Here is an 18,896-nt window from a genome sequence, read left to right on the forward strand (position 1 = left end):
TTATAGCTGACATGCTCAGTCTCTGAACTGGAAGGGGAGAGGGTGTGTGGGGGGGGGAGTCTCCACGCAGAGCGAGTGACAGCATTTATGGGAGAGTGCCACCGAAGTTTACAGCGCGTCTCCCATCGATCAAAGCCATCGGAGCCATTAATCATACGCTAAACCAATTACCGCGCCATCACACCCCGTCTACTGTCCATCTCATCTCAGAGACTCAGTCAGGACGGCCGAAAGCTGCTTCACAAAGCTATCGAAACACCGCTGTTAAAATACAAAGAGGAAGATGATAACAGTGTCTCTTCTACCTCTCAAACTTCTTGTTTTGAAAGGATCAATATGTCCGGTGCTAATGCTGATGATTAATGCATTTGGGTGTTTTCTTGTTCAGCAATCCAGCTTTTTCTGGCTTTGTGAGGAGCTGGTGATGTAATATCAACGCCATGTATTTTTTAGAATATATTTTTTTAAAGTTCATTTTTATACATGTCTTTGTTTCATATATGTTTACAATCTATCTATAATTTTGTCATCCTGGTTTTTTGTCATTTTGCTATTTTGGTCTATTTTGTAAACAAAATCGATTAGATGTCTGTCCGTCCTGGAGGAGGGATCCCTCCTCTGTTGCTCTTCCTGAGGTTTCTTCCATTTTTCTCCTGTTAAAGGAGCTTTTTGTCATCCGATTTGAGGGTCTAAGGATAGAAGGTGCTGTGTGTTGTACAGATTGTGAAGCCCCCTGAGGCAAATTTGTCATATTGGTCTATATACAGAAAATAAAACTGACCTGACTTGACTTCAAAACGATGACAAGGCAAGAGAACGGACATACAGTCGTCCAGGTGGCTGAGTCATATTTGCATTGTTGCAAATATTTTTCTGTTGTGTTACACCTCACCTATCCTGGTCCCGGACATCCACAACACCTTTTTTTATGATCCAGATGGTTTTCCTACAATATTTTGTACAGTTTAGTACTGTATTGACCCGCTGTGGCATGAAGGTTTGGATCAGATTCAGACATGAACAAAATGTTCAAATGCAGTGATTTACACTGTTGTAATATTCTAATGTGTTTTTACTCAAGCAAATTTTCCTTTTTTTTTTCAGTTGCTATGGCTGGACGCCATTCCCACAGCGGCAACTCTAAACCTACACCACTGAAAGGACTTAAAAAACCTGCACGCTGTCAATCACTTGCACTCACTTTATTAACAATGTTTCACTCCTTCATCAGGAAATTTAATGTTCAGAAACATTTCCTGATAAAGGTCTGAGGACTGAAACAGTAGGGCCGGGCGATTTCTTGAATGAATTTGATTAATTTTAATTTTTGTTTTTGCACAATGTGTAAGATGTCTCAATTGTGAAAATCTAGTTATTACAATAAGTACAAAAAGGTCGTTTTTAGTCAAAAAGTAATGTAGATGACAGCTGCTACGACAGACTACAAGAACGACAGACTGATAATGAATCTGCACGCTGATCTGAGCTCTCGGTTCGTGTTTGTTGACGAGGTTTCATCTCTGGTTACGAGAGTCGAAACGCCGGGAGTCAAACAGTTTCTGCTTTGTTCAGTTTGTTCCTACCTGCCAGGTAACCAACACTAGCTAGCTGCAGTCTGCAGATATCAGACTGATGTTTTGTAAAGAAACACAACCTTTTTGCTCGGTCTGTAGTCAAACTGATTATTAAGCTGGATGTGATCTGCTTAGTAGAAGCATCTCGCACTGACAGTCAGAACCTGTTTGATTAAAAATATGTTTCAGTCCTGCAAAATCGGTCAAAACAGCGAATCGAGCATGAAAGGAATCGAGATTAGAAGCCCCTGAAAGTACTGGAAAACACCAAAACATAATCAATGAACTCTACACTGATACCTTGCTACCAGTTGATGCTAAGTGAAGAATTATAACAAATTGCAACAGTAACACAACCCAAAGGCCAGAGTCCTGCACTGTCCTGACCGTCTCCAGCCTCAAACTAATCCAGTAATGTCTAGCCTGTAATTTGGCCTTAGTGGGCAATAGAGAGGGCAAGGTGGAGACCAATAAAACAGTCGCGTTCGGCAGTGACTGTCTGCAGTCTCAACGGAGCTCCAATGAAAGGCGGGCGAGGGCAAAATGAACCCCATCCATCGCCGGCTGCAGGGCAGAGTGACAGTGCAGTAGCAATAGAGCCCAGTCACTTTACACAGGCTGCTATCAGCTGAGGGGAGAGGCGTCCCGGAGTAGCGATGCTATCCTGAATTAAACAGCAAAAACAGCTCAAGGTTCACTTCAACAAGTGGCTGCGTGGCCAATGAATACGTCTTTTATCCACGCTGCTCTCAGCTTCTGTCTAACCGTAATCCGGCCCCATGCAGCTGGATGTACAGTGTTGTTTTGTTTATTTGTTTATTTAAAGGATCACCATTAGCTGATGCCATGGCAATCAAACAACGATGCAAGCAATGATGTCATAATACGGTGTAATGCCAATTTAGGGCCGGGATATTAGCCTGGGTGGGCATACTCCAGCTGGGTAATCCTTATCTGATTGGACTATGAGACTAATCCCGCTCTTCTGCGCTGCTCCGCTCTGCTATCTGCTTTTTTTTTTTTTTTTCTGCGGCCTGTCTCACATCATCCCGCCTCTCTGCTAAACACACAGTCACAAACATTCAAACATGTTTATGTACACACACACACACACACACACACACACACACACACAACATACTCCCACATGTGTTTTCAAATGCATGAATGTACACTACATTGATACTCCCACGTGCTTATACATAAAATCATGAGGCAGAATGCGTGAACTGTGATCTGCGGTGATTGACAGGAACTGTGGGAGGCCATACTGAAGTGGTTGCCATTTTAGTAAAGCAAGGAAAGCAAATTTTCCAAAATAATCTCTGTTGGGTGAAGAAAACAGTAAAAGGAAAGACTTGAAATGACTAAAAACACACATTTAAAACTACAGTCTAAAGCAGAAATACACCAATGAGTAAATGTTTTGCTGTTATGCTGTAAGCAAACATTTTTCATCTATTATTGATTTTTCTTTCTCCTTGAGGTCATAACGTCCACTGGGGAGGTAAAAATCCTGGGTAACTGTTGAAGTTTTACTCAAATCTCTCAAAAGAGTGAACTCTTACTAGCAGATCATCAAATAAGAGACGCTCTAAGTTGACAAATATGAAGAAATGTTCATCTGTGTTGCCTTTAACGGTGCGCTCACGGCAAAAGGTTTTATGAGCAGCAGTGTGACTCTCTTTGCCCTGAGTTTTACCTCTCAGGCTACATATAGACCGCCTTATGAGCATCTGATTGGTGGTGCTTGGAGGGGCATACATAGCCTGATCTCTCACTTTGTCTAACCTTATTTATTTCATATTTCCTTTATATATTTATTATTTATTATATATTGCTTGCAGAGGACATATGAGGTGCAGTTATTGAATTAGACAATTCTTTTTCTCCCAACCAGTAGTCCAAAAATATTCAGTTTACTATCAAGACTAAATAAACCAGAAAATATTCAAATTTAAGAAGCTGTAACTTTTTGTTTTGGGTTTTTTTCTTTAAAAAATGACAATTAACCAGTCATCACAATGGTTGGAGATTATTTTTCTGTTAATCGACTAATTAATTTAAGATTAATCAACTAATCATTGCAGCTCTAGTTTTATCATAACATGTTTATTAACTTTTTGCAAAATAGGTGATGCTATCAAATGTCTTGTCCTGGAACCAGCAAATATTTGGTGTTTTTATTACAAAGAAATGACAAAAGATTGATCAATTAATAAAAATAGTTACAATAGTATAATAGTAATCGCTTAATGTGCACTGTTAATATGCAGGAATTTGCACTGCACATAGTTTAGGTCCTTGTGTATGAGAGCGAGGGAGAAGGACAAGCACCAAGAGATGAATTATGAACCTTAACAGACACGTAGCTTCATATAACAGGTAATAAAGGACAAAACATCAGACACCATGGTGGCCCTCCTTCATCACATAGTCCACCGTTTCTCTCCCACGCCTCCCTGACTCTGTCTCGCTCATCCTATAGCCACCGTGGAGCCTGAGGGCGGCGCTGTAATGAAGATGAATGCCTCAGATTAGCAGCGAATGCAGCACTGTGCACCTGGCTGAGAGCTCAGGGGCGGCGGCGGCGGTGGCGGCGGCGGCTCTTACAGACGTCCCAGATAGGATGGAGGAGCGCCAGCCTCAAGGGGCCCAATTCATCAGCAACACACATGTTATGTGCTCATGCCTCACCAGTCCTATAAACCTCTGCAGCCACACTGTCTGCAGCCACATCTGAACTTTTAATACCGTTTCAAGATTTCATTACATACTTTCACAAGATTTAACAACATCAAAAGCAGAGGATGAATACGCTGGATGCAGATTTAGATCATAGTTAGATGAAGAAGGGTTGGAAGTGGTCAGAGCTGCCGTCTGACTCCTCAAATCTGGCTGAGGGAAGTCTGTCTTAAACCGACAGTCAGGAGCCCAAATGAACAATGAAACATATTTTGCTCGCTGTAATCATTCCTCCTGTTTATACTGGCTATTAAGAGATCCCTTTCAAATGCACTTTGAGTCCACAGTCGTCTTTGTTTCCTTGGACAGTGTTGCCCTGTTGTGCTGAGGTGGAAAGATGGTAACAAAAAGTGAGAATTGGGTGCTAAAAAGACTGTGATGTTGAAAGATATCTACTTGATTTGACTGAATTGGACGGCTGAAGCTTCGTATTAGCTTCAAATAAACTTTTGACTGCATGTTTGCACAGAAGGAGGACATTATGAAGGATGTCTTAAAGGGGACATATGCTTTTTGTGATTTTCTGTTATTTATATACTGTTATGATGTCGGATCTTAAACATGCTCAAAGTTCCAAAGTTGAGGTGAACATTTTTAGAAATGCTGCCTGCAAGTCAAAAGTCAGGGCTTCAGCCTGGTCTGAACACTTCGTTTGTGACTGTTTTTTCTATAACTATTATTTGTTTACTAAGCCTCTTAAAAAATGCCAAAATTCTTTGATTCCAGCTTCTTGAATGTGAATACTTCCTGGTTTCTTTAGTCCTCCATAATAGTAAACTGAGTAATTTGTGTGTCGTTCAGGACAAAACAAAACATTTTAGGTTACATCTTTGGCTTTTGGAAACAGCGATCGACATTTTCTCACATTTTTAAGAACAAACAATTATTGTTTGAATTATTGATATTGTACTTTACAAAAGCAGAAAAGGTTTTCAGCATAATAAAAGATGCGATCAGTAAACTGCACATACACAAATCCTTTCCTTCTCTACAAGTGAGACTATTGTGTTTCTCTGACGAGCAGCGAGTGAAGCTGTGAGGTCGAGGTGTTGAAGCACCCAGTGTGGGTATTCCCATTTTGCTTTTTCACAGGTTCTCCTTTTCCGGGAGCTGGTTATACAAACACAAACCCTCGCCCACCTGTGTCCACTCTGTGAGCTGGATGTGTGGGCCTGCGCTGCCAAACCACAGTCTGTGTTCTCTGCTGCGATACGGACGCGGGGATTATTACTTCTACCGTTCGCAGCCTCTCGCTCGCTGCCTTGATTACCAATAAGACTTCATTTACCAAGATGAATACTAGTCATCTTGGCACTTTGAAAATGATCGAGCCGAGCCTGCAAACCGTAGCCTAATTAACATCTGAAATGTTAAACTTGATATCACTCCTCCTGACTGTGTGAAGAGTCTGTGTTGAAACACGGCTGGGTTTTTTTTGCAGCGAGCAGCCTGCTGATCTCTGCCTCCCTCCAGCTGCATCCGGCTCTGTACTTTTCTATTTTTCAATACTCCCCCCGCCCCCCTTCCCTCCCTCCCTGATTTTAGTTTAAAATGTTCAAACTACCTATAATTAAATGTACTCGCTGTTTAAGACCCAATTTCCTGAGCAGGAAGTCATTTGAATTAGAATTTAAATGAATCTGACCCCGGTAAGTAAATGCGGTGGCCCCCTTTTTTTCCACTCCCTTGCCTCTTCTGGGCCGGGTGGATCATTCATGAATCACAAATGACAAATCTGGGTTTATTTCCTGCCATTTTGATCCTGGATTCAAAGGAAGAGGCTTATTGTGCCGATACAAAAGCGACACAGTGCCACTCGGAGCAGCGACACACTGAGCCAAGAGTGCAATGTTTTGATCTCATCTTGACTCTGTGCCGTTTTGTTTGCCAATTAAATAATGGCCTGGCAGGGATAAAGGCCAGTCACTGTCACAATTACACTCCAGCTGTGATTAATCCTATGTGCATTAATGTAATAATTGTAGGAGCCATTTACACACAACAGCAGTGTATCAGCATTTGGTTTTTATCTCTTTTTTTTTATCTATCCAGGTAAGAATAACGGAGCTCTTTTTTCCCCCCAGAAACACCTCACGTCGACTTCGCAAACTTACACGCACTCACATCTGGATTCAGCTCACAGAAATCACAGTTTGTTTGTTTTTTTTTATGTTGTTGACACCTGAGCAGCTTCTCAGGAACAGCTGAGGTGTAAACGCCGTCATCAGAACAAAATGCCAACTGAGTATTTGAATTTCAGTTTGAGTGTAAATTGAAACTATTTTCAACAACTTACTTTTTCTCTCATTTCACAGGTGAAGCCAAAAGTCCAAATACTTTGATTAAATTCATCAAAGAACTGATCAAAGAATCTGTAAACAGGCCATGAATCTGATCAAACATTCAGAGTATCAGACAGATATTGATACGGACACAATGAATTGATCACAAACTATTGGCACACTGGATGTACATGAGCTTCAAAGCTGATCTGATATGTTAAATCTTCAGCGTCTCTTGAAGGTTTCTGCTGACGGAACCTGAGATGCACTTATAACACTTGTTTTCATTATTGATTAATCTGCTGATTATTTTCTCAATTAATTGTTTAGTCAATAAAAAGCTCAAAAGTCATGAAAAAATGGCAGTTTTTCAGCGACGTCTTCAATTTGCTTGGTCGACTACAGCTGCAACAATTAGTCAATTAATTGATTAGTCGGTTGACAATTATTCAGCCGGATACTTTGATATTTGATCAATTGTTATGAGTCATCTTTTTAGAAAACAACTGATAGCTGATAACTGATAGATGACTGAATATCTTTGGGTTGTGGACAAAACAAGACATTCAAGGACGTCACTTTGGGCTTTCTGACATTCTGACATTTTATAGACCCAACAACTAATCGATTATAATCAATAATGAAAATAATCACCAGTTGCAGCCTTAGTTTTGAAGGACTAACAGCCCAAAAACCTTAAAATGTTCAATTTACTGTCATGTGTGATAAATAAACGGAAAATTGTCACATTTGAGAAGCTGGATTTTGACTTTTTTGCTTGAAAAATGATGAATCGATTATCAAAATAGTTGCCTTTCAATCAACTGTTTCGTCTCTAACTATCACAGCACTAAAGTGACAGAGTTTACTCCAAATCTCAAGATTGTAATGTGAAACATATCTGATGCTGATGACATTAAATAGACAGAGCCCTGCAGGTTTTATGGCTGTGACAAGAGAAACTTTGACTTGAAACACATCTGATAGCTGTCGTATGTGTCCTCCAGTTACCAGTCTGGGTCAAATATAAACGAATCAGTGTTGTCCCATCATCATCATCAGGAGTTTGATACACACGATCCATCCGTCAATTACGAGATAATACTTAAATTGGATTTGTTACTTCAAACATTTCCTCGATATGAAGCTTCGAACGGAGTCTGGCTGCTTGTCACAGGAGCCGGAGGAGCATGAAGTCAGACGCCGCCGCGGCCTTTCAGGATCTCACAGCTAAGAAGATGAGCAGATTTGTAACGCTCTGTGCCCTCACAAGGTTACAGTGCCGCACTCCCAAGTCAGCGCCCGACGCCTCCGCTGGGGCATGACAGGAAACAACGCCGGCCTCCGTTTGATGGGGCAGACGCCGGAGGTTGTCTCAAACCTGCGCTCAGGATGGGAGGATGGGTTTGACAGAAAGTAGCGAGCGCAGCCGGGTCAAAGGTTACGTGACAGGCAGCGTTTACGCCGACGCCGTTATCAAGGTTGTCAGGCGGGTCAGCAGAAAAAGGCTGCATCTCTCTCCTCTACTGTGCAGGTTAAAGCGTGATAAAAATCTTCAGCATGAAAATAAACACCCTGTCCAAACTGCTGGCCCAGACTCTCTTTAAAGGGACAGATCCACCTGCAGAGTCCCTTAATTAGGGTTAGACCAGTATATTGGTTTGCCAATATATCAGGCTGATATATGATGAAGGTTCCTCCCTAACTGCAGCTTGTGAATGTGTTATTATTTCATTATTTAAATCTCCAATGTCTGACGAGAGAGAAACTGTTCCAGAGTGGTGTGGGAGGCTTTTATGCAACAGCTTCAGGCTGCCGGTCTGTAAAAAAAAAACAAAAAACCTGCAACTAGAAACATGCTTCACCCTGCTGCTAAAAGAAGAGTTTTTGGATTTAACTGGAGAGTTTTAGTCGTGATGTTTTATATGTATCCAACCTTTTTTTTTTTTGTCTTGTGTCACCGTAAAATTAAGCAATGTGTAAGTGCAGCAACCTTCTCAGATTGGGCCACTTGGGTCGTTTTTTGGAGACATGATGCAAACAAACATACAAACATAAATTTGTCTTGCAGACTTATCTTGCAACCCTTTGAAGGGGGGGTTCCCAAACATAAATCTTATATTTCTGCTAGTTTAGGAGTATAAAATGCAGTCATATATGCTCACTTTCCATCAGTATAGGTATCCATCCTGGCTTTTAAACAGTCAAACCTTGCAGTGCATTTCATGTGGGAAACAGAGGCATAAGGAGCATCCTCGCTGTTAGTGGCGTGAAGGGGAAAAAGCACAAAAGTAGCGTAAAATCCAGCAGTAAAAATGTGTGTTTTAGTAGTGATGGGACCTGCCAGGAAGACACTGGTATTAAAGAACAGGTTCACAAGTCTGTCTTAAAACAACAGTCAGGTACCCAAATGAACAATGAAATCTTCCTTGCCATAATCATTCCTCCTGTTCATACTGACCATTAGAAGATCCCTTCAAAATCCACAGTCCTCCTTCTGTGCAAACATGTATTTAAAAGTTTATCTGAAGCTAATATGAAGCTTCAGCTGAGTCAAATCAAGTAGATATCTTTCAACATTACAGTCTTTTTAGTGTCAAAGTCCCTCTTTTTGTTACTATACTTCCACTGCAGCTTAACAGGGAAACACAAAGAGGGAATTTGATGCTAAAAAAGACTGTAAATGTGTCAGATATCCACTTGATATGACTAACTCAGACTGCTGAAGACTCATATAAGCTTCACATCAACTTTTAATAACTGTTTGGACACACTGTGGATTTCAGCCTCCATCACTGACACTGAAAGCACATTTGAAGGATCTTTTAACAGCTGGTATGAACAGGAGGAATGATTACAACCTCTTTCACTGTTCATATGGACACCTGACTGTTGTTTTAAGACCAGACTTGGAGAACTGGTGAACCTGCCATGTTGCATGTGTGAGTGGGAAAGTTATTCAGGTCTGAACTCTTACCTTCCAAGCAGCAAGTCCTCCACAGGCCCGAGTGGGTCATCACCTCCTCGTTCTTCTTGCTGGTCTCGTTCTCGCTCATGGACTTGGTCTTGCAGACACCGCGGGAGTACAGCCAGTAGTCCGTGCCGACCGCGATGGTCATGAGGCTGAAGGCCGCGAAGGCTCCCACCGTGGTCAGCAGCATCTGGACTCCGCGGTCGAACAGACCCATGTTTCCGCATTCCATGAAAGGGGGACCCCCTTTCCTCTTGATGTACAGGAAGTAAATATTTGAAAATTTGCGGGACCAAACCAAACCGAAAAAACGGGATATACTCGAGCGGAAGGAGAGGGAAGAAGGAGGAGGAGGATGCGGTAGGAACCTTATGGTTGCGTTTGGGTGAGGACCAAAACAAGAGAAAAAAGAGGATGTTTAGTTTTTTTTGGATGGGGGGGGGGGGGGAATAGAGGAAGAGAAGACTCTCCTCTCTTGTTTGTTCTCACTTTTCTACCCCCAGAAAAATGAAAAATTCAGGTATGCAGATCACCTCAGCAGGCCTTCAGCTGCAGATGTAGCCCCTCACTACACTACAGCCACTTGCAGCAGGAAAAGGTGAATAACAACACTGAGCTATAAAGGATTAATTATGTCCTAAAGCCTATAGTGGCAGAGCCGAGCCCCCCTCCCCAAAACAATGGAAGTTAGATAAACCAAAGTGAAGCAGGGTTTATTCTCTACAGGCCTGAAAGAAAGGAGAAAAACTAGGCAACCTGTTTCTTGACTTGTAAAGGTTACAGCTGAGCAAAGAGCTGAATTAACATGAGCCCAAATGGAGCAAAGAGATGGTTAAGAGTAATGGCAGGCTTACAGTACAACAGTTCAATATGTCTGTTACAATGAGTTACTTTAGTCAGAGGCTATAACATTGCGTTTACTAGTAGTAGGAATTCAGAATTATAGCTATATCCTAAAGACTATTGTTATTATTATTCTAATGTTTTGTTATTCAGAGAGGGAAGAAATCAAGGAGATGTATAAACTGGGGAGGGAAAAGAGGGACAGCAGGGAAATCTATCATATTAGTGGAGGCAGAAAAGAGTAAACAAATGGACCAATTCAAGTCCTGTCGCGGGGAAATTAAAGCAAGTCTCGGTGTGTTTTTTATATAACGAGCTATTGTGAGGTTTTAAAGACAAATTATTCCTCTCACAAATCAACCCTGCACACGATGGAATGAGGAAATCAAGGCTCAACGAATAAATGAATTAATTAGCAGGCTGTTTTTTCTTTTTAAAAAAACACACACGCACACACACATAAAAAGAAAATCCGATAGAAAGAAAGCCGATAAAAACCTAAATAATAAAAAATAAAATTGAAATTAACCGCTTAGATTTTCCTTTTTCCTAAAATTCTGATCCCCAGTTTCCATATGTAGCCCTATAGCTCTGGGAAGGTTTCCGCCGAAAATGGGGGTCTGCGGTCAGAGGAGGTTCGGTCGTCGACGATCCGGAGAGAGCGGGGAGCATCCAGCAAGGCAAGCCGACCATCACTCGACATAGAGCCGGCAGGAGGAGGACGAGGAGTCGGTGTGGGCGCCGCTGCAGCCGAGGATGCTTCTTCCCTGGATGGAGGAGGATGATGCTGCCGCCGCCGCCGCCGCCGCTTCTGATGCTGCTGCTGCTGCTGCTGCTGCTTGGATATCCAAATTCACCGTGGCAGTATCACACCCAGGACGGTCCCGTTTGTATAGCCCTTGCGCCATGTAATAGGAAGAAAAATAAATTTTGATGAATGTTGCAATCCCCCTTTTTTTCCCCCTCCTCCTCCTCTTCTTCTTCTTCTTCTTCTTCTTCTTCTTCTCTCTCTCTCTCTCTCTCTCTCTCTCTCTCTCTCTCTCTCTCTCTCTCTCTCTCTCTCTCCCTGCGCTCTCCGGTGCAGGTTTGGCTGCTTGCAGGAAATAAAAAAAAAAAAAAAAATTACACAATCAGGAGAGCGACTTGCACAGATCCACAGACAGAGCTGGTGTTGTCACGATGTCAGTGTCAGCGGCGCTATACATTCAGTACATTCAGTTTAGCCTCGCTCCCCCTCCTCTTTTTTTTTTTCTTTTTTGGATGATGAGTAATGTCAGTGAAGGGAAGCTGCTCTCAATTCTGCAGGGCAGTTTCTCTTCTTCTTCTTCTTCTTCTTCTTCTTCTTCTTCTTCTTCTTCTTCTTCTTCTTCTTCTTTCTGGCGACGGTTTAAAAGGCCTACAGTGTGTGTATGTGTGTCTATGCGCGTGTGTGTCTGTTGTGTGTGTGTGTGTGCGCGCGCTCTCCGCTCTGCAGCTATGGTGGCTCGTTGCTGGAAAGATATTAAAGATTTTTTAATTCCGTTTCTGTGAGTGGAGGGGGGCGGAAGGAGGGGGTGTTGCGATGGTGGACTCTCTCTCTCTCTATATATGTGTGTGTGTGTGTGTTTATGTGTGTGTGTGTGTGTTTAGATGGATGGATGGATGATTACTGAATTGCATTTGTGCACACAGGCTGAGATTTATGTTTTTATTTGCTTATTATTGTCCGATCCAATTGTTGCAGCGGTCTCTCACGCATGTCCCCCGCTACTCTTCCCTGAAGTAATCTCACTAAATGCATTTTTTTTGTTTTGTTTTTGCCCAGACTTGCGGGCTGCACTTATCTCACATCTTGTCATGAATAACTGCAATTTTAGGCTACAGCTCGCAGCTTTAAAAGGCAGATATGGTGTCATTCTCTGCTGCAAGCGCTGATTAGATGATGTTACTTCCTCATGAATGACAATTAGCAACGAGGACGAGGCTGAACGGACTCTTAGTTCAGGCATGTGGAGCGTTTGGGTTTCTGAACTCAACGTTGCATTCGGTATATAGCTATATATTTAAAATAAGACGGAGTCCTGTGTAATTAGTGTGTAAGCTTCCTGTGTGTGGTGCTGAAAGGACAGCTCCCTCCAAGCTCTGCTCCCCCTCTGTGGAGTTTGTCGCCTCCTGCTGTTCAAATATCTTTATCACAACTAAATATGTCAAATATTCTCCACGTGTCAAAATCCAAACCTTAACCTTTATGCCCTTCTTGCTCCAAAACCCACTTTAAGGAAATACAGTTTAATACAATTCTCCTTAGTCATGCATGTTTAATTTCCTCCTAACGATAACATCTTGGGTGTTTTTTCAGTCTGTCGATGTTCACATGGTTTGGCGCACAGTTCATCCATTTTGCAGTTGCAGTGGTTGCTCAGAGCAAGAAAGTGTATGTATTTACACTTGTTGCTTAAATATCCTCTCAACACATGTTTTAAGATGTATAAAATACTCTTTGAATAAGAATATGTGTGTGTTTTTTCCACAAACAAGTTCAATTACATTATTTAGAATTCTTAAAATTACATCTCCTTTGAAAAATCTATGAATATATAAATATTTCTCATTTCAAAAGTTGCAGTGGTTTGTCTCCCACCTCACTGTAAAGTCCATTCTCAGTGTTTGTGTACTGCAGGCTTCAAGTTTCCACATCACACCAGTGTAAGTTGCATACTGGACCACGACTGGCTTCAAACTAGCTATGATGTCACAGATCCTGCTCGTAGGTACACGCCTGAAACTCAGATTTAAAGGTGAGCACAGAGAAACTTTCCTCCTTCAGCAGATTAGTGTGAAAACAAACTCTGCACAGAGAAGAGAGCTGAAGGAACAAGAAGAAAAACACATTTTTGCTTAGACTGGGACTTTAAATGAAAATGGTTTCTTACTTAAACTCCTCTTTCACTCCAAAATGAGTTTTACTTATTCTTCCTTCAGTTGCATGTTGTTCTCTTCTCTGTGCAGAATGATGTATGTGCAGAGTTTGTTTTCTCATTCATCTGCTGAAGCAGGAAAGTTTCTTTGTGCTCACTGAAAATCTAAGTTTTACATGTGTATCTAAGAGCATGATTTGTGACATCACAACTAATTTGGAGCCAATCGTTGTCCGGTATTCAACTTACGAAATTGTGATGTGGCGACCTGCAGCCTCCAGTGCACAAACACTGAGAATGGGCTTTATAGTGAAGTAGGAGACGTCTTGTATCGAGCAGTAAAACTTTTGAAATGAACAATATTTTAATAGAATCTGTATTTTTCAATGAAAGTAAAGATGCCATTTTAAGAACTAAAAGTCTTAGTGCAGAAACTATATCAAACACAAATTATTATTCAAAGCTGAGTATTTTGTCTTAATTATATCTAGATGAGCACTTTAAAAATCTCTTATAATGAAATATTGAAGTAAGCCAAAAAAAAAATTGATACAAATAAATGTAACCAGCTGTTGAATTAACACAGTATTTCGTGCTGAGAATGTAAAACTGAAGTAATTTTCTTTGGAAAACATCTGATTGGCAGGAAACCTTAATGTGTTCAGAGGATTTTCACTCTTTCAACTCTCTTTTGTGTTTTCTCTGTCCAATAGCTTTAAATGAAAATTTCTAAGACAGCTAAAGATTTTTCCATATCAATGTAAGTCATTGAGTTAACATTTTACTCTTTCATTGACTTTTGTGAGCAGGTAAAAAGCTCAGTGCCTTGATGGAGACTTCAACACATAACTGGATGCTATTTACATCACCATCATATCAGTGATGAATGTCTTATTCTGGGAAATAACACTAATACTACTAATAAAAATTCCTTTTATTTATAGACGTCTTTTCAAGATGCTCAAAGATGCTTTAGACAACAAGAAATAAGGAATATTTACAGCTTCTTTCAATAATGTTAAACAGCTTCTGAGCAGAGACTAAAAATCATCAGACCTGTATCAGCGGGTCATGAGAAGGTTAATCTTTGTTTGTTTGTTTTTTTAAATTTGACACCTACGGTATACGCAGCTCTGATGATGGGGATGAAAAATGTTCATGTAACCAGCGACGTCAGAGTGCCTGTACAGGTTGGACGGCTCCTCGTGAAAAAAAGTCATCATCATGTTTCTCTCGGGCCTCGAGGCCGCATGTCAGATACTCGGATGAGCTCTGGTCAGAGACACGTTTGGACAGCCTGGTTTCTGTTGCTCTTACTTCAGCATTTATTATCCCTGAGCCACCAAGTAGCTGCATGTTGAAGCATGTAAGACTGAAATATTTTATGCGGAGCATATGGACTTTTAAAGTAAAAAAATCAAACAAGTAAATAGAGGACGATTTAAAGATTTGATATGCACACAAAGACATTCACATGCAGTATATACAAACATACTTTTATGTACATATACTCAGTCATATATACATTTAAAGTAAATAAATGCTTGTGCAGGAGAGGAAGCTAGAGGTTCGTATAAAGATCAACAGAATTACATTAAATAAAAATAATGAGGGATAGAAAGGCCACAACAAAATGAAGAAATGTAAGTAAAAATAGAGATATATTATCAGTAAAGTGTACGTTAAGTTACGTTACTACAATTTTAATGTTGTAGCAACTTGAGGTGGAGTTAATTTAACTACTTTTAGGTAGTTTGATGTATAAAAATGCCTCATCATTTCTTGGATGTTCACAGGTTTTGAATGATTTAAAGGGGAAATATTCTGCACATTTCCAGGTCTACATTTATATTCTGGGGCTCTAATGGAATATCTTTGCTTGATTTAAAGTTAAAAACTCCTTATTTATCTTATACTGGCTCTTTATGCAGCCCCTCAGTTCAGCCTCTGTCTGAAACAGGCTGTTTTAGCTCCTGTCTCTTTAAGGCCCGCCTCCAAATGAGCCCACTGTGATCTGATTGGTCATCGTCCAGAAGCTGCCCCTCAGGTCCGGAGGCTACGTAAACAAACAACAGTAGTAGGGTTTCACTTCTTTTTCTTGTTCTTTACTCGAAATGGAAACTTCTCAAATAAATCTGTACATGTTTGAGCCCAAATCTGATCAGAAAAATGCAAGTGGACAATGTGAACAACCCATTGAATGACTTTAGCAACAAAGGCTATCTGACGTCAGTTTGATGATAAAGTAACGGTGATATTACAAACGAAGCTTTCAGTGCAGGTTGAAGCCGTGACTTTTGACTTTCAACATACATTTTTACATACATTCATCTCAAGTTTTGGAACTTTAACCATGTTTAACGTAGACATCCGACATCATAACAGTATAAAAATGACAGACAATCACAAAAAGCATGATATGTCCCCTTTAATGTAGTGAAGGGGAAGTATAAATCAGCGCAAAATGGAAATACTCAAGTAGGAATACCTCAAAATTGCACTTAAGTACAGTACTTGAGTTAATGTATGTAGTTGATTTCCTTCCTTCACCCATTCCTACTTCCTCTCACTGAACTAGAAATGTCTGAAACACAAAGTCTCGTCCTAAACTATGCAGGACTAAGTGGACTACGGCACATACGTTTTCTGAACAGTGACAGCCAGGAACAGATCCAAAGATCTCTAGTGTGTTGTTGAGGTTTTCAGGTCTGGGGTTGTCATTTTTCATGAAGTCTCCTCCTCAACAACTACATTATGAAACCAGCGTTCATTCCACAGGAAAATAAGCCCTCTGTGCAGCAAAATCTCTCTTGCAGATACTAACGCTTTTCCCTGAAGAGAGACCTTGAGCTTTGACTAAAGACCTCTCTGATTATTCCTCTCTGCCAGGATTTGGGACACCCTTCGCTTTCATTAAACAATTATCCCTGACAGGCGAGGAGGATGCGCAAATCAGGTCCCAGGCCCGCACCCACACTGGTCCCACGTGGACTCTTTATGCCAATCTGACATTAACTCAGCAAGCTGGAAATCCTGCCCTAATTGGGGCCTTGTTAGAGGACCCCTCGAGCATTGGCTCAGGGAACGCTTCCAGTAAATTGTGCTCTGGGGTAAAAGAGGGGAGAAGGAGGGGAAAAAAACAGAAGCTCTCTTTAAGGTGGTCGCACTTTGAACGTTAGTTTCTATCTTCAGTAATTGAACCTGATTAGTGTGAGTCTCTGGGTGAGGAAGCACCCAAGGGTCCTCTGGTCTCCAGGGTTAAAAACATTTCTTCCCTCTAAAAAGGCAAAACCAGGAAGGCAAACTTTACATTGCACAGCGAGTAGTTAGAAGGTTTTTAACGATACGTAATATATATGTTTTTTGGAATTTAAGCTGGCAACGAACGTGATTTTGTACTCTTCATTATTTTTTTAGTTGGACTATTTGCATACTTAAAATATATTTCTCACACACTTTTGTAACTTTCAGGGTAAAAAAAAGCTTATGATAAAACTGATACACAACAAAAACAACAAAAACAGACCCAAAATATACATTTTTGGGCAATTATAGTCAAATTTGGTACATTTCACGAAAATTGATGCAGCAGAACCAGAGATATCATCCTTTTTATTTCACACATTATTCTTTCTTGTCAAAATCTGGCACCTACATTAAATTTACATTACCCACAATGCATAATGACTCGATTCACTCGACTGTACAGATTTGGGTGTGTTATGCTAGTAGCGGCTAATGTAGCCTGGAGCCTCCAGCAGAGATGAGGAGCAGCTACAAAGGTCTGCTAACCTCACTTCTTTCTAACTCCACACCCCCAGATTCATTTTCATTTTAAAAACTTGTAGTCTTCAGCCCCAGCCGACGCTGACTCGAGTGACATCACTTAAGGCAATTTATCAGATTTCACACAGCAGCTCCCTCTGGAGACACAGGATGCTTTATACCAGTTTTTTTTTCAGATGTGCAGTAGTACTCACGCGGTGTTACTGTGTGTTCTGCTGTGTTACTGTGTGTTCTGTCGATGTTTTGCTGCTATGTTGCGTGTGAGGACACTGCCATGTCAGCAGCGTTTCCACCCTGATCCCCGGGTGCCTGCGCTGAGCCGAATGCAGCTGAGTGAGCGTTTTGACATGGCTGTCCCTGCACTGCCAACCCCCTCTCTCTCTCTAACACACACACACACACTCTCTCTCACACACATACACACACTGCCCTTCGCTCAGCTCCCAGCACCATACATGCTGCTGCCGCTGCTCCATATGTATGACGGCCTCTGGGTTCAGTCCAGGTACAGTGTCCCTGGGTGCTTGTCCAAAAGTCTCAGTGTGAAATTCACGGGGCGTCCACCTCCATCTCACCTCAGTGAAAGATGCTCACCTGGCCTCAGGTCGCTGCAGTAACGCTGCAGTTTGTGCTGCAATGCCGTAGAGGACATTAGTATTCTCTCAACCTTTATTTATTGATGGAAAGTCAGCTGAGCACCATGTTGTTTTGCAGTACTCACATTACACATAGAGTTTAACCGTTGTTAGTTATCTCATTTTGTGCTCTTACATTTGATGGTTTTCATGCAAAATAATAAATTAAACTGTGGAGACTAAACTTCTTCAAAGTTTAGTTCACATTGACTTCTGTTGTGCTGACTGTGTGGAAGAGTTTTGTAAAAGTGAACTCAGTATCAGTGGTGGAATAATAGTATTCCGATCCTTTACTTAAGTAAAAGTATCAATACAGCAAGTATTATGAGCTTGATGTAGTTAAAGTATTGCAGTAAAAGTAGTGGTTTGGTCCCTCTGACTGATATATTATTATATATGACATCATTAGATTATTAATAGTGAAGCATCAGTGTTAGAGCAGCATGTTACTGTTGTAGCTGCTGGAGGTGGAGCTAGTTTCAACTACTTTATATACAGTTAGCTAGTTTAGTCCAGTGGTTCCCAACCTAGGGGTCGGGGCCTCTCCAAAGGGTCAGCAGATAAATCTGAGGGGTCGTGAGATGATTAATGGGAGAGGAAAGAAGAAAAAACAAAGTTCAGATGAAATATTGGATCATTTGAACATTTATTGAAATGAAAGCATGTGAGAAGTTTAGAGGGAAAAATCACTATTTGTTGGAGCTGTTAACAACTCATAGACATGTGAAATGTGACCCCGACTACACACTGCTTTTTGTAAGACGTCAAAAGCCAAAAAGGTTGGAAACCACTGGTTTCATCTTTAACAATGTGTTGTATTTTAAAAGCTTGTTATATTATCCATTGTGTCAAATCTTCATCTGAAAAGTAACTAAAGCTGTCAGATAAATGTAGTGGAGTAGAAAGTATAATATTTCCCTCTGAAATGTAGTGGAGTGGAAGTATAAAGTAGCATCAAACTCAAGTAAAGTACAAGTACCTCAAAATTGTACTTAAGTACTGTACTTGAGTAAATATACTTAGTTACTTTCCACCACTGCTCAGTATTGAGAAATGCATGTTAACAATTGTAAAACACCTGTCATGTCACAACTCTACATACTCCGATGCAGCAGGAGGCGCTGTGCAGCTTTTACGCTGCGATCCGCCAATAAACACGAAGA

At 41.0% G+C, this 18,896-nt stretch overlaps 1 protein-coding gene across 1 annotated transcript in view; it reads right to left on the minus strand.

Annotated features, from left to right (window-relative positions):
- Positions 1-10,005, minus strand: part of cacng2a (calcium channel, voltage-dependent, gamma subunit 2a) — a 67,656-nt gene extending 57,651 nt beyond the window's left edge. Inside the window, exon 1 of the mRNA XM_042391906.1 lies at positions 9,579-10,005. Within this exon, the coding sequence (XP_042247840.1) occupies positions 9,579-9,804 (226 nt within the window). The 5' untranslated portion in view covers positions 9,805-10,005. The remainder of the gene's footprint in view (positions 1-9,578) is intronic.
- Positions 10,006-18,896: the final 8,891 nt, after the last annotated feature.

Source organism: Thunnus maccoyii, chromosome 18, assembly GCF_910596095.1.
Source record: "Thunnus maccoyii chromosome 18, fThuMac1.1, whole genome shotgun sequence".
In the NCBI taxonomy this organism is placed as follows: domain Eukaryota; kingdom Metazoa; phylum Chordata; class Actinopteri; order Scombriformes; family Scombridae; genus Thunnus; species Thunnus maccoyii.